Source organism: Caloenas nicobarica, chromosome 2 (assembly GCF_036013445.1).
Source record: "Caloenas nicobarica isolate bCalNic1 chromosome 2, bCalNic1.hap1, whole genome shotgun sequence".
Classification (NCBI taxonomy): Eukaryota; Metazoa; Chordata; class Aves; order Columbiformes; family Columbidae; genus Caloenas; species Caloenas nicobarica.
Window position 1 is genome coordinate 126,975,148 of NC_088246.1, and position 16,032 is coordinate 126,991,179.

The window sequence follows — 16,032 nt, forward strand, 5'->3', positions numbered from 1 at the left end:
ACTGGCTCTTTAGAAAGATGCTATGCACTATCCAAATGCCCAGGCTGGCTGATTCTACCTCTACCTTTGTGAATTGGAAACGTTTAAAATGGGAACTTTTTCAAAGTGATTTTGCTCTAAAAAAAAAATCTCGTGTCTCAAAACAGGGAAAATGGAGGATAACAAATCTCTGTAACAATGAACTCATCAGTTCCTCTTTCCACAGCTCAGTGATCAAACACTGGAGCACACAGACTTCAGAAAATGAAAGAGTCTTGAATTTTCCCACTAATTTAAGCCCATTTAGCTTTCGTCATTGCAAGAAATCATGATGGTCCACTTTCTCTAGTGTTTACTCATTTTTTATGTGTTGTAGTTTTTTGTCCATTAGCAGCAAAGGATAAACTAGGCTTCCCACTTTGAAGACTGAAATGAATTTAAAATGGACTAGCCCTGTATAAAGTTCTCGTTCAAGGATGTACACAAGGAAATAAATTGCAGGACTGGGCAAACCAGAAAGAAGGTGCTTCATTGTCATATTAATTCTGGCTTCTTCATTGATCTTGGGTAGCTCATGGAACTTCTGCCCCTTAAACTCCTACATTAGTAAAATGTGATTTATCTACTTGTTTTTCTTGACATTTGCAACACGTATGAGCTGAGACTCATTCCTGGAAGCAGTTGTACAAATGACTTTGCTTTGCAGGAAGCAGTTGCACAAGCAGTTTTGCCTAGGAAGACATTAAGCACCAACAGATTTCATGGTATTTCAGGATCAGGCCTTTAAGTTGCTGAGGTCGATCAGCATTATGGGTAGTAGCTAAGTACTAAATATTTTGAAAGCATTTGAGATCTGCAGTGAGTCACGTCCCTGTTCATATTCAAAGGAATGCTTCTCAAATTCCTTACATGTTCCACAGAAAAGAAATAAAAAAACATAAAGGTGAAAATGGACAAAAGAAAAATCATGAAATGAGGCAAAAAGTCTCCACGAAGGTGAGTGCCTCTGCAGCAGCCTCTGTTAGCATGTGTGTGTTCTTGCTTTCAGATCCCAGTCCGTGGTGGAGCCCGGCACGCTGAAACACGAAGACCAGGGGGAAGGCGAGAACACCCAACCACTGCTGGCCCTGGACTGAGCTCCCACACACACAACACACATAAACAGACTTCCACCGTACCAGAAACCTACAGAGCACACCACACACACACACGCGTTTTGCTTGAAAACAAGTCCTTCATGTCTCTTGACCAAGTCACAACTGTCACCAGCCATCTGTCTGTGTGGCCAACTCTGAACAAAAACTGAGAGACTTCTATTGACACAGGAGTCTGTCCATATACGAAGAATTTCTTTCCTAGTTTGTTTTTTTTTTTTTTTTTGACTTATGACATTAAAATATTGGAAATGATGGGACTGCATTCTCTGTTTAAAGAAACCAGGGTGTGTCAGTAGAAGTTTTCCTGAAGCCTCCAGTAAGGATGCTTGATTTTGTAGTAGTGAAGGATAAATGTGTTTTAAAGAAATGCATCTCAAATTTGAACTTTGCACTGTTATTAGTAGTTTAATGTGGCTCAGAGGGCAGAAATAGCAGCATCTAGTGCTCAAGTTTTACAGAAGGAATTTGCATTAAAAAAAGAGAAAAAAAAAAATCAGTGCCAGCATAATGCCATTTGTCATGACACTGTGACTGCCTCATCCATGCTGCTTATAGGGGGTCACTTGTTTCAGTATCTAGCAAAAATTATTCTTGACTTTTGAAGCCCTTATAAAACTGTCAGCTAAGCGGAATGAGCTGTGTGGGCAGCAGATGCACACAATTTGAAATGCAATTACTTAATTTTAATGATGTATTTTTTTTCCACAGGCATCTCTGGAGCCTGTTAGGTGTGTGTGTGCGTGTGTGACGGAGGGGTGCTAGGAAGACCCACTGGACACATTCACTAGTGATTAATGGTTCAATCCAGTTTGTTTCATTTAGGTCACAACAGCGAATTAAAGCTCTGCAGAGCCATTTATCCCCTTCCCTCCTGCAGTCAGTGAAAGGTGTAGCCAGAACTGTATGCCAATTGCAGACGTGCGCCATGTTTCACATGAAAAAGGAAAACTTAGAATTAATTATTCAGTACAAGCTTCTGATAGAAGGAAATGTGGAAGAATAGAAGAACTGAAATGCCAAAGATCAGTTTGTTATTTCTCTATTTGCTCTAGCTGCAAAGAGAGTCCCATCCCTTCATGGAAATGGAAAATGAATTAAGGAAATAAAACAAAAATCGTTATCAAATTGCATGTGCAGTGACTTTATTTCCTAAAACTGTTACAACCACTGTACACACCTTTAGTCTTCAGTTAAACTGCCATACGTTGACAATTACTAGAACAAGCAGTTGGCAACAACATATCAAAGGTAGCAGTGTAAACCATATATATAAAATGAGATGACGATGGGCACAAGAGCTTTTAACGTGCCTCTGGAACATCCACTGAATTCAGAAGTGGTACACTGAAGGGATGATATAGTTCAGCTGGACGTGGTCAGCCCTAACAGGTGGAGTAACAAAATACTGCTTTTACCTACAACAATATTTTATGGATGCACAGGGTAGAAAGAAAGGACATTCTGCCAGATCCTATCCAGATCATATCGACGCACCGGGGTCTTACCCGCTGGTCTTTGTACAGAACGGTCTCACTCAGACTAACCTTCTCCTGCAGCAGCATCTCATTGATACAAAGCCTGGTCTCCATGATAGAGAACAAGGCTTTAAGGCAGTGGATGATCCCAGCAAGGCAACAAAGGAGTCAGAAAAAGCAGCAGAAGCTTACAGGAACATTAAACAAATAAGACAACCAAGGCTGTTTGTCTTTGGGATTTCTTGCATTGCCCCTCCCCTGGCATTACCACCTATTACAGAAAACCAGGATGTCAACTCCTGGTAATGGGACACAGCTCCCTTCCCTTCCTTGCACGCATGATGACTCACAGACATTTGGATTTGTCACAGAGAACTTGCTTAAAGCAGAAAGTAAAAAAACAAAAACAAGAACAAAACAAAACCAAAAAGAGGCAGACACTGGCTATTATACTGCAGCATTAATGAAGAAATACTTTGGTTTACGATTTTTCTCTGTTAATACACTTACCTCCACTGCATCTTTGTGATGACCTGTTACAATCACTGTTCGTTCAAGTGGGACTTGTTCTGCCCAAGAAGTGCAAATATCACTGAAATACAGTCCTTGAGGATTAAATCTCACAGAAGATTAGAATTATTTATTTTCTTTAGCTGTGACATTAATAAATACATACGATGTCTTGTATTTAACTGCATGATGCCTGTATTTAAGTGTAGACTCTTTATACAGACAAGCAAGGTAACTACAGGCTGGGAGGAATCAACCTCCAACATTGTGCTGAGTATGTACTCCCTTACAAACAGGGGACCATATTGCTCTCCTCTGTCATTCCCCTCTGTAAATAAATCTAAAGACAAAAATACTTAAATTGCAATGGTTCTCCATTTAAAAACATTTCCATTCACTTCTTCCATTGGCATTTTCAATGTTGAAAAGCTTTTTCAAGATGAAGTACCGGCTGGCAAACAGGAATACCTAAAATAGTATATTACTTATTCACTGCATAATTTCAGTAGATTGCTATATATATCCTCCCCATGTATATTGCTAATCCAATAACTGTACCTAACAAAAATACATGCTCTCAGCTCCTTGAGAGGGAGGCACTGAGTAGATTCACTTCAGTAGATTCACTGTTGCAGGAGCTGTTTATAATACACCTTGTCATAGTCAAGGCACTTAAGACTTTAAATGGGCAATATGTCACTACAGAATTTAATAAACAGCGCTACTCTGGCATACACACATCTTGGGTAGATTACTTTTATCTGTTTGCCAATTGCAATCAGAAAAGATAAAGTATGAGACTTTAAAGGAAAAATGAAAAAATCTGAAGAATGGCATGGATTTTTATAAAGAAAGCTCCAAAGCTTTTATCGATCCTTTAGTATTTACTCTGAGCTATAGAAACTAAAATGCAACATTAATAAAAATATTCCTAAACCAAATTTTTGTTTAAACCGTTCTTGATTCCTCCTTTACAAACGATGTCTTTATTTTAGAGAATTACAAAATAGCTTATAATTTGTACTGCTTGATCATTTTACAGAGATGCAAAATATAGCTTCTGACTAAACAACTATTTTACTATGAGCCCCCACAATAACAAGTACCTTTTTTTTCCAGTTTTGCACATGATTCTCCTAAAGATCTCCAAAAGTATTTTTATATTTTCTTAAGTGTGAATCTTATAAATCTCAGTTTTCATGATGATTAACTGAGAACCCTTACTTTCTTGTATATTGTGTATGGTCCCAGTGTTGTTTTTGATATGGACAACACATTAAAGCCCAATTATCATAGCTGTCTAAAACTGACTCTTGATCAGAGAGGGTTTAGCAGTTTAATAGTCAAAAAGGAAATTAAAGTGCACAGCTCCAGAAACTGGTTACACTAAAGTATGGTGCAATCCCCATGTGTTACATGGCATTACAAGATTTAATTACCTAGTAAAATACAAGATCTGAAAAGCATTCAGTTTATGGGAATTAAAACTCCTGTCTGTATTTTACTACAGCAAACATGGCATTCTGGTCATGACACTTGGGTACCGTGATGTGGTCTCTGCAGTACAAAACCACTGAGCATTAAACAAATGACTGTTCAGTGTGGAACAGACAAAGATGTGGAGACTAAGGAACCTCCATGTCTCCCTGCTTAGTGTTTGTCTCTCACAGCCTTTGGTGATGATGCCACAGCTCTTCACAAGCCCTGAGCATCCTATGACACCCATCTCCATCAGCACAACCTCCCGTCTCTCTTTCCTGTTAGCGTTCTTAGAAGTTGACAGTGAAGGGTCCTGCACCCTCCATCTCCCATTAAACAGTACAGAGCCAAAAGACTTGCCGACTGCTTAAATATCCAACCAGCTTGCTTTCTTGAAAATTGGCCTTTTTACCACATACATAAATTCGATATGGCAAATACAGAGCATACTGTAAACAGTACTGGGAAAAGACCCCTTCAGCATTATGTCATATATTTCGAGACAAGGAAAACACCATTAACGACAATTAAGGGATCGTTCTAGCACTCTGTAGGATGCTTGCAGCAGAAGTTAATACAAGTTAATAACCTGAAGCTTGGCAGGAAACCAAGTTAGACCTTGTCCTTCTGCCCAAAGGACAAGAAATTCTTCATATATTTTTTCTGCTGAATGACCAACCAGGGACAGCCCAGAAGAAGCCCCTGGGAGAAGGTGCGCCAGACTCTTGCTGAGTAGAAAATGGATATCACAACATAAGCTTTTGTAATGATAGGAAAAGCAGCAGTTCACCACATAATCCTAAGAACTGTCAAGTACTTTAAGATCTGAGCCTAGAGATGTCACATTTGCTCAACATGTTCCAGAATCACATTATCAAACTGAAGGTTGCCTGCTAACTAAGAGAACTATTTTGGTTTAGAAGAATAAAGCTTCTCTAAGCAGCCGATTACGCAAGTTTCTGTTTGCATTTCCAGGAAGGCAAGAAAAGGCCGCACTTGGCAAAAATGAAATCTGCTCATATATAGTGTTTTCCTTCTGCTGATAGCTAGACATGCAGTTACATACATACTATTTTTTTAAAAATAGTGGTTGACTGAAGAAGGCTTGTTCATAATTATGCTAGAAAAATACAGTTACTCAGGTAGAAAAAAGTACAAAACACACAGAACCCATTCACATTATCTACAGGTGATAACATAGGGACATGTTCAATGCCTAAAGCAGCTAATGTTACAACTGCATAATGATTTTCAAAGTTGGTTGTGTGCAGATGTTTATAAACATCTGACATGTTGCTTCCCAGGTAAAATCCTAGGAAGCATTTCCTGGATATAGAAACGCAAATCTTGTGCCTGAACAAGGCCAGGCAGGTGACTGTTTTTGTACACATAATACAGGCATGGCAAAAACATCTGCACATTCCTCAGTTTGAAAATCCAGACCTATTGCTCTTTGCTCTTTGGCTGACAAGACTTGTATTTTCAAACTTGCAGCCATAAAAAACAATACATCAGTGCTGTATCAGTATGAAACAAAACATGGTGCTTTTTTTTTCTTTTTCTTCTTATTTTCCTTTTTTAAATCAAGTCCTCTGTGATTGTAGAGTGTCATCTTTATCTTTTCTAACCTTTAAAATAGTAGTATTCTTTGTATGCTGGATAAATTAATCCTATTGGCGTACTCCAAAGGGGTTAAAGCTCCTCTGCTCCACACATCAGAAGGAATCCCTTAAATAGCAGGAAGGGTACGCCTCTGTTGTGCTGTTAACTCAGGGTGCCACACATCCACAATGAATATCAGGCGATAATTTTCAGCATCCTGCCATACCTCATGTTCAAAAGAGTCATCAAAAATAAGAACTTTCCCTTCTTCCCAGGTTCTGCAACACAAAAAAAGAACATGTTTTAGTGTAGTACTTGAAGTGCTGTGGAGAAGGCAAGCTATAGATCATTCCTGAAGATGGTCTTTGACATACGAGAATGATTTAAACAGTATATATTTCACAGTCAGGATTTTATTACCTAATATAAAGAGATTGCAGTATCAGAGTTTTAAGTGAAATAAACTACAGAAGGACAAGTCTAATGGACCTTCATATTGCTGAGGGATTGTTTCCCCTCACTCTACACAGTTATGCCCACATACACATTCAGACATTCATAATTTGTTATTTATATACTTTTAAGTTGAGTCCAGTAAGCAGGGAATAGGTATAATACTAGTGCAATAATCAACTTTTCTCCTTTTCTAATCAGGTACATATATAATGAGTGATGGACACGGAGGGAATGACCAGTAATATGGTCATATAGTTTGAAAACAAATTACATTAAATTAATCTGCTTTTTCTAAAGATCAGAATGACAGAATTAGGCCCTGATCATGCCCAAAATGTCGGAGATATTAACAGTCTTGTCCATAAATCCATGCAAAGCACAGAGTCTAAAGATTTTTCTTCACAGAGAGGTTACAATGCCATAGGGTGCACTGGGTTAACTATACTGTTAAAGCTGAACTGAAAGGATGAGACCACATAACTTAAAGCCCTTCTGCTTGCCAAGCGCTTCTTAGGCAGAGAAGATCACTGAACAGACATAAGCCCTGAGTATTCATTATGGCGTGGAAGAGTCAAATTTTAACAGTTGTATTTTTTCAAGATTTGTACCTTTGTTAGGCACAAAAAGGGATGCTCACAATTTATTCAAAGTGGCTTGGCTTTGCGCATGAGCATCACTTGAAAAATTAATAAAATTACCATATTTAAAAGCCATGGCAAGAGGCAACGTAGAAGGGACATATCAGCTGTTGGAAGAATCAGTGTTGCCGTCAATTTTATGACGTATAGAATCACAGGATAATTTAGATCAGAAGAAACCTTGGAAGGGCCTCTGCTCCAAGCCCCTGCTCAGAGCAGGACTTACTGCAAAGTTAGATCCAGCTTTGAGGTTAGATGAGATATCTCAGGTTCTCAACCAGTAGATTTTTTAGTATCTACAACCACAGGCATTCCACCATTTCTTCCTGTGTTTCATCAACTTCATTGTGAAAATTTCCTTCTATCTAGAGGGAATTTCTTTCAATGTCACTTGTGTCCATTACCTCTCATTCTATAACTGCACACCTCTGAAAAGAGTCTGGCTCTGTCTTCCGCACAGTCACCCATTAGTAGGTGAAAACAGTAACTGGGCTTCCCTTTAGCCATCTCTTTTTCAGACTCCAGAACAACACTCTGAGTGTCTCCTTGTGTGTCTCATGCTCCAGTCTCCTAATCATCTTTTTCATCCTCCACTGAAGTTCCTCTAGTTTATCAATTATTTTATATATATATATATATATACACACTAAAGAGCCCTAAACTGGACACAGAACTCCAGAGGCCGTGTCTTGAGTGCAGAAGAGAGGGAAAAAATTGCTCTCCTCAAACTGCTTCCTACACACTTAGTAACACAGTCCAGCAGGCACTCAGCCTTCAAGACAAGAGCACATGATGACTCATGTTGAACTTGTTGCCCAGGACCCTTTAAGTCCTTTTCTTCAAAGCTGCTTTCATCACCCAGTCTGTACTGTTGCAAGGTGTTAATCTGTTATCAGCTGCAAGGGTTTCGCATTTGCTTTCTTGAACTTCTTGAAGTTTCAGCAGGCACACTTCTCCAGCCTGCTGAGATCTGGGTTCATAATTTCAAATTGAGGCTTAACGCCTAGTTAAATGTAGTTCTGATACTGCAAAAAGTTAGCTACTGATTGGTGACCATTAGTGATAGTGTCACAACTTGTCAAAAAGTAACTGTGCCAGTCATTTGTCACTGCCCTTCAGATCTCAGTCTCACCTACCACATTTAGACAAAGCAGCTGATGATGTGTTACATGGTTTGTCTGTTGTAAAGTCAGGCAATGGCATGAGCAAAGCAAACTTATTTTGCATTGCAGCAGGAAAAAAGCATGGGCCTGATTATAACCCTTCAGGTGAGACTGGATGAATACCAGTCAGTCAAGACAATATTCGTCAAAGTGCTACCTCCTAAAGCCCCTCTACAATGACCACATAATCAAGTTTTTTAACAAGATCCCTTAGGAGCTGAGGCAGTCCATGAGGATGGGTGCCCTTAAAGGGAATTAGGAACTGTGGATAGTAGTGATGATAAAGAAACAAAGCTCTTGCCATCAAAGATGGAAATGCATTGCTTAGCTCATTCAATTGTGTTCATTCACAGAGAAAACAATTTTTTTTTTTTTTTTGAAAGCAGGGTGAGAATGAGATTTAGACTCTCAAGTCATCTTGTTATTTACATTTTCGATTGAACAAAAGCAAAAATTAACCATCAAAATTTATGGGGTTGTGCTGCAGTGTTCTGAAGAGAAATGGAAATTGAAATGGGATCATTTTAACTGAAATGATCATCTAAACCTATTTTAAGGGAGAGTAGATAAACCAGAAAGCATAACATAGTAAAAAATGCACACTGGCTTGCACACAGACATCAGCCTTGAAGGCCCAGATAATGAACCTTTTGCAGGTTTCAGCTCTGATCATGTGTTTTTTTCTGCTACCACATCAGTTATCTGATACAAAAATGTTTTATGTCATACAGACCCTGAGTCTCTGCTACCGCACTAAATTGGTATTATTCAAGTCAATGGGAGTCAATCACTTGCGATGTTACAATGTGGTAAAAAAACAAAGCCGACTTTGAGGGTTTTTTGGGGAGTGTGTTTTCTTTGTTGTTGTTTTGAGGATATTTGCAGGATTTGTTTTTGTTTGTTTAGGGATATTTTGTTTTGATGTTTTTTTCTGTTGTTTGGACAGTTGGCTTTTTTTTTTTTTTGATTACACCAAGCCTGAAAAATCCTGCACTAAATAGCCTGAAAGTGCAGCTCAGTTGAGGACAATAAAAACTCCAAACATCCAGATGAAGTAGCTTCAGAGGTTAAAACCTGGGGTCTATCGTTTGCATCATAATAGGTTGGGCTGTTTTGCACAACAAAGAAAAAGTCATAAAGTTGACAGAGCTATTAGCCCCTTTTGAACAGATTACAAACCCCAACATTGGCATGCAAATAAATATTTTCTAGGAGGCTTCTGTGGTGTGAGAAACACTTCACAGTGGGACCACAGGGATGATATTATTCTGCTCTGGTGCTGAGCCACTTTGGAGTAATTTCTGTATCACCTGCGTGGCTCTAGAGTCACCTGTTACAGGTGAGATCTGGGACTGGCTTCTGCAGAAGGCTGTAATTCTGCACCTTCATTTCAAAACCTGGTTACGTTGTCTGACAGAGATGTTTGATTTTGATAACTAGGAATTATTTACCTACCATTTTTGTGCATTGTACCCTACACTTTACAGAGCTGGTACTTCAAAATAGCCCAACAACCTAAAATTACCAGAGCTGTACAGAGTAACAATGAAGCTGCAAGTGAAGGAGTAAAATACAGTACTAAACAGAGCTGAGTTGTCTATCAGAGGATGAGTTGCGTTGTAACATTGCCCCTCTAAACACCAACATTGGGTGGCACAGAGGTAACCGAACACAAAATTCTCATTGTTTCTGTTCTCCATCTCATACACTCAGTGGGACAGGAGGTCAGAAGAGGCCTGACCTACACTAAACTTCACGTTTGAGCCAGCTCTCCTGTTTGAAACTACCAGTTTATCACTGCTCTGGACCACCAGGAGGGGAGGAACAGAAAGTGCCCAAGGTAGCATTTCCTCCTGGCACCATTCCCTTCCATATTAGTTCATCCACCTCCTCTTTCATGGGAGAAGGGTTGTAAAAAAAACCCCTCTGTCTCTGATCCTGAATGCATAGCTCTTGCCAAAAGCAACTACAGTTAACACACCAGCACAGGCTGCAGTCAGGTCTTGAATGTTTTACATTTCAAATGAGAGAGTCTGATGCATATGGCTGAGCCAGGTTCAGGAGCCTGGACACTCTAGTTCTCTGTCTCCACTCTTGACTTTGAGGGAGTGTTGCTACCAAGGTGGTATTTAAGTTCATTTTTCACAGGACTATCCCTTCTCCTTGGGTGAAGACAAAGAAGGGTGCCAGCCATAATGATGGGTGGTGAGCTGTGGACACCTGCTCTCTTAGCAGCAGAACAAAACCATCACTCAGTTCACACAAGCTACTAAACAGTCACCTAATGGTAATGCCATTAGGTCACCACCAATCTGAATTCACAATAATGTCCTAAAGTGAAAAGACTCCCTGTCTCTGTGTTAGTCCCCTAAGCCTGTTAGCTACCTCTCCCTCCATCCAACTTATTTTGGATATTAGATTGAATGCTGGAAGCAAATGTCTATCACTACCTAGATGTAGGTAGCGTAGATTGCAACACTGACTGTGACAGATTATTAAATAAGATATATGTTGGCAGGAGTCTATAGTAACAATGTTTTCGGTTATTAAGAGTTGGATACTTCTGTCCTCAAAATTCTAAACTGTTGTTGTTATAGTTGTTTTCAAATGTCATGAAAAAAAATCTTTGCTACATATTGTAGTCATACAGACAGGAGTGGCATTTCATTTCTCAACATCAAAGATACCTGTACATTACTACCATGAGATGAATTGAAAATTAACACTTGTTGCACTCAGATGCTGCTGACAAGACACAGAATCTTCCAAAAATATACATATAGACATTAAGTATCATTAAGATTTCACATAAGTCTCAGAAAATTGTCTGTAAGCAAAAAGCAATATAGTTAATACTACATTTTCTGTTGTGTGTAATAATATAATGCAAAAACTTATCACATTTTCTCATATTTCCCAAAGGAGTATATGCCCTGACCGTAAATACATAAGCTATTGCATTTTATTTTGGTTTTTGCATCAAGCAGAGACAAAACTGATCTTCATCATAATTTTTCCCTAAAGGACAAGAATTCTTACTTAGAGTGCACTCTAAAGAAATTTGCCACCTGCGTAACTCATTGGGTCAAACACTTCATAGATGTCTTCATCTTGAAATCAACTTCAACTGGAATATTTTTAATTGAATTATAACAAATACTACCAGCTAGGAAGGAGGCGTCACAGTGGTGAAAACAGAGGTACAGCTTAGTCTCAGCTTTTGCTGAATGAGCAGTGAATTCTAAGTCCCTTCAAAAACAAAGCAAATAGAGGAACTCTGCTGGCAACTGTATTAGACTGGCATTGTAGAAATAAACACAAACTCTGTGGACTAAACCCACTGTTATTTCCATACCATAACAAAGAAGAGCAGCTTTGTCTCCAAAGATTCTTCCGGCATTGTTTACAAACTGATATTTATACATTTGTACCAAGAGTTAGGGTGCAAATCACCTGTTTAACAAAATATATTACACCTCCTGATCAGTAAAACACCCCATTTTTTTTAATTACACACAGTCTCACCTCTTTTTCAGCCTTGAGGAAGGTGGGAAAAACAAAAAACCAAACACAACCAAAACTCAACTGTACCTGTTTTCTTGGGCACACCGAATTCTGCAGCCTTCCTTAGGTATCACCAAGCCCAAATGCATCCTTAGCCGACAATTGGTGGGCCCTGTGTGGGGCCAGACATGAGTACCCGGGTGCATGATAGAGTATTTGACCTGCAAGAAGAGAAAGGCAGGGCCTTCAACACGTTCAGCTTCACAAACACACTGCTGGGAGTTCAGGGCTTCATTACGTCTCATCCTTGATGGTGGGCCAAAAGTGCAATGGCACCTTTTGTTAGAATCTCAGCAACATTTACACATTTTCACATCCTAAATGCATTCAATACTACAAAAAATCAAGTTGTGTAGGGAGCTGTGTTATGTGTGTGTAGAAGTGCATATTTCTCATTTTGCTTAAAATAACCAGTATTCATATTTCAACTTGAAAATTCTTATCTCCTATCTACAACAAGAAAAATACCTTCTTTCCTATAGGAAGACTTACAGACACTCGTCATTTAAATGGACAAACCACAGGAGACACAAGGCCTGTGTTAGCCAGACCGATCGGTCTCTCTCAGATGACAACATGGCTGTGAAGGTCACTGTCAGCCTTAGCTGGAGCAACCATGAGATGGTGGAGTTCAGGATCGTGGGAGAAAGGCAAAAAGCAGGATTACTACCCACAGCTTCAGGTGAGCACACTTGGGTTTATTCATGGATCTGTTGGGAAAAATTCCATGAGATACACTGCTGGTGACAAAAGGGGTCTAGGACAGCTGGCTGACTTTTAAGTATCACCTCATCCAGGCTCAAGAATGGTTCAACCCCACGTGCAGGAAGCATGGCGACCTGGACAAAGCTGAAACACAAAAAGGAAGCATACAAGAGGTGGAAGCAGCACCAGGTCACCCAGGAAGACTCCAGAGACAGTCTCTGAGCATGCAGGGATGAAGTTAGGAAAGTCAAAGCACTCCTGGTGTTGAATCTGGAGGTGGAAGTGAAGGGCAACAAGAAAGGTTTCTACAAATAGAACAGCAGTAAAAGGAAATCAAGGGAAAACATGGACCTGCTGCTAAACGCCGCAGGAGATCTGATGACAACGGGCATGGAAAAGGCTGAAACACTACAGACTTTCTTTGCCGCAATCTTTATTAGTATGACTGACCTTCAGGAATTCCAGGCATCTGAGACCAGTGGAAAAAGACTGGAGCAAAGAAAACTTACCTTCAGTGGAGAAGGATCAGGTTAGGGAACATCTAAAAAAACTCAACAAACTGGTCCATGGGCCCTGATGGGATCCACCCATGAGTGCTAATGAAGTTGGATGGTCTTGTGAATCCACACTCAATAATCTTTGAAAGGTCATGGCAAGCAGCAGAAGTTATTGTGGACTGGTAGAAAGCAAGTGTTGTTCCTATCTTCAAGAAGGGGAAGGGGGAGGATCTGAGGGACTACAAGCTAGTCAGCCTCACCATGATCCCTGGAGGGTGATGGAACAACTAATCCTAGAAACCATTTCCAAACACGTGAAGGAAAAGAAGGTGACTGGGAGCAGTCAGCATGGATTCATGAAGGGGAAATTGTACTTTACCAGCTTTCTATGGTGAGATGAGGGGAGATTAGTGAGTATTGTTTATCTCAACTTCAGTAAGACTTTCAACACTGTCTGCCATAAACATCCTCATTGACAAACTGATGAAATAGAAACAAGGTAGGCTGACAGTGAGGTGGATTGAAACCTGGCAGTTCAGCCAGGATCATCAGAGGTGTACCCCAGGGCTCAGTACTGGGTCACTGTTTAATTGCTTCACAAATGACTCAGATGATGGGATAGAGTGCCTCCCCCTCAGCAAGTTTGCAGTGGATTGAAAATTGGAGAGGAGTGGCCAATACACTTTTTTTTTTCTTTCCGTTTTTTTTTTTTTTTTTTTTTTTTTTTCTGCCATTCACAGTGACCTTGGCAGGCTGGAGAGAGGAGCAAACAGGAATCTTATGATGTTCAACAAAGAGAAGTGTAAAGTACTGCACTGGGAAGGAGTAAGCCCATGTACCAATACAAGCTGGTGGACAACTGCCTGGAAAGCAACTTCCAAGAAAAAGACTGTAGGGTCCTCATAGACAACAATTTGAACATGAGCCAGCAATGTGCCCCTGGAGCAAAGACGACCAACAGCCTCCAGGGCTGCATTAGGGAGAGCTTTGGCAGGAGGTTGAAGGAGGTTATCCTTCCCGTCTACTCAGAGCTGGTGAGACATTTCAAGTGCTGGGTCCAGTTCTGTACTACCTACTATGAGAGAGACATGGACATAGTGGAGAAAGTCTAGTGAAGGGCTATAAAGGTGATTAAGGAATTGGAGCATCTGACATACAAGGGGATCTTATCGATGTATATAAATACCTGATGGGAGGAGTGAAGAAGACAGAGGCGGGCTCTTCCCAGTGGTATCCAGTGAAAGGCAAAGAGGCAATGGACACAGATTGAAATACAGGAAACTCTATTTAAACATAAAGCACTTTTTTACTGTACACTGGAACAGGTTGCCCAGAGAGGCTGTAGAGTGTTGGTTCTTAGAGGTATTCAAAACTTGACTGGACACAGTTCTGAGCAACCTGCTGTAGCTCAACCTGCTTTGAGCAATGGGTCAGACTAGGTCATCTCTAGACACCCCTTCCCAGCTCAACCTTTCTGTGATTCTACAACAACTCAATGAACAGAAAGTGTGAATAACGCATGACAGTGGTGAGAAGCGTCTTTTCAACTGAGAATAGGCACATCTGTCTAGGATAGGGTAACTTTGATAAATCTTAGGGTTTAAGGTGTTAACTTGCTCTCCAACTGTAACAAAATCAGCAGAAGACAGTCTGTACCTAATGCCTTAGCCGTTCCCACCATCTGAGGTGTCAGCTTACCAGCAGGTTCTTAAGACAGCAAGTGATAAGTTCCAGTGGCCATGGTGAACACAGATGCTCCAGCCCACGACCTCTGAGACACTGAGATGTGTTAACTTGATGGCCCTGTCAGACCCGAATGCAATGCAAATAACTGGCTGTGCAGGATAGTTACTAATATCCCAGAGAGACAACTTCTTTAATGCTAATATACCAGCACTGCAGAATGATTACTGTAGTGTATTTTATCTGCCCACACAAATCAGTCTAGATGTGTCTGTGAATTATATGTATGTGCTGTACTCAAGTACTATATAAAGATTCATGAACTACATGAGTTGAACTTCATGAGTTGAACTATGGCTGTAAAGTCAAATGCCAAAGAGTTGAGAAATGGCCAAAATTAAACCTGCTGTGCTGCTTTTAGTTTACTGTTATTTTTAAGAAGAAAGATATGATTTTTAGCAATACAATCACTTGCTATTGTTATATACAGTCTCTCAGCCACACTGAGAAGGTTGTGAATTACTTTACATTTCTTTTTATCTTTGTCAATACACAAGATGCCCAAAGCATCTAAAGGGTCTATCTACCACAGAATTCCAAATTTCCTGATTACGTTTGTTTCCATTGCTTCCAAGTGCTTCAATATATGAATAGAGATTAGGTGACATTTTAAATTTAATTTACCAGTGAGAATCTGAGGCATGGCTAGCATAAGACCAAAATTGTCCTAGGTATCCCCTAATACCGGACGTAAGACTTAGGTTTCTGTAGTACCATTTTTCACACTATTTTACATTTTACAAGTTCAAAACACATGACTATAGCTCTAGCTATGAATACCAAATGCTTCTGCATACAACGTGCTGGTGATAACATGTGGGGTGCCAAAAAATGACAAACAAAACTGTAGCTCTTAAAGAAAACTTGCTCTCTGGGACAGATCTGTTTTGACTGTGGACGCCACAGAAAGCAGTTTTCTTTACCTTTCTCATCAGTTATATTCAGTACAACCAGCTTTTGCAACAAATCAATGAAGCAATAGCTTTGTTCATTCCCGTAACAGTAGCCATCTAGTGTGCTTCTGCACTTCCAAAGCAAGAGTCTTTTGAAAAAGCTGAACACCT

At 39.9% G+C, this 16,032-nt stretch overlaps 2 protein-coding genes across 7 annotated transcripts in view; one reads left to right on the top strand and one right to left on the bottom strand.

Annotated features, from left to right (window-relative positions):
- The window catches only part of CLVS1 (clavesin 1), a 91,220-nt gene extending 90,105 nt beyond the window's left edge, over window positions 1-1,115 (top strand). The window contains exon 5 of the mRNA XM_065629344.1: window positions 1,028-1,115. Coding sequence (XP_065485416.1) covers window positions 1,028-1,115 — 88 coding nt within the window. The remainder of the gene's footprint in view (window positions 1-1,027) is intronic.
- A 1,163-nt stretch (window positions 1,116-2,278) lies between these two features.
- Window positions 2,279-16,032, bottom strand: part of ASPH (aspartate beta-hydroxylase) — a 112,274-nt gene continuing 98,520 nt past the window's right edge. For all 6 annotated transcript variants that reach the window (XM_065627676.1, XM_065627679.1, XM_065627675.1 and 3 more), the window contains 2 exons: window positions 12,051-12,184; window positions 2,279-6,480 (listed from right to left, as the gene is read on the bottom strand). In XM_065627676.1, the coding sequence (XP_065483748.1) occupies window positions 6,330-6,480; window positions 12,051-12,184 (285 nt within the window). In that variant the 3' untranslated portion in view covers window positions 2,279-6,329. The remainder of the gene's footprint in view (window positions 6,481-12,050; window positions 12,185-16,032) is intronic.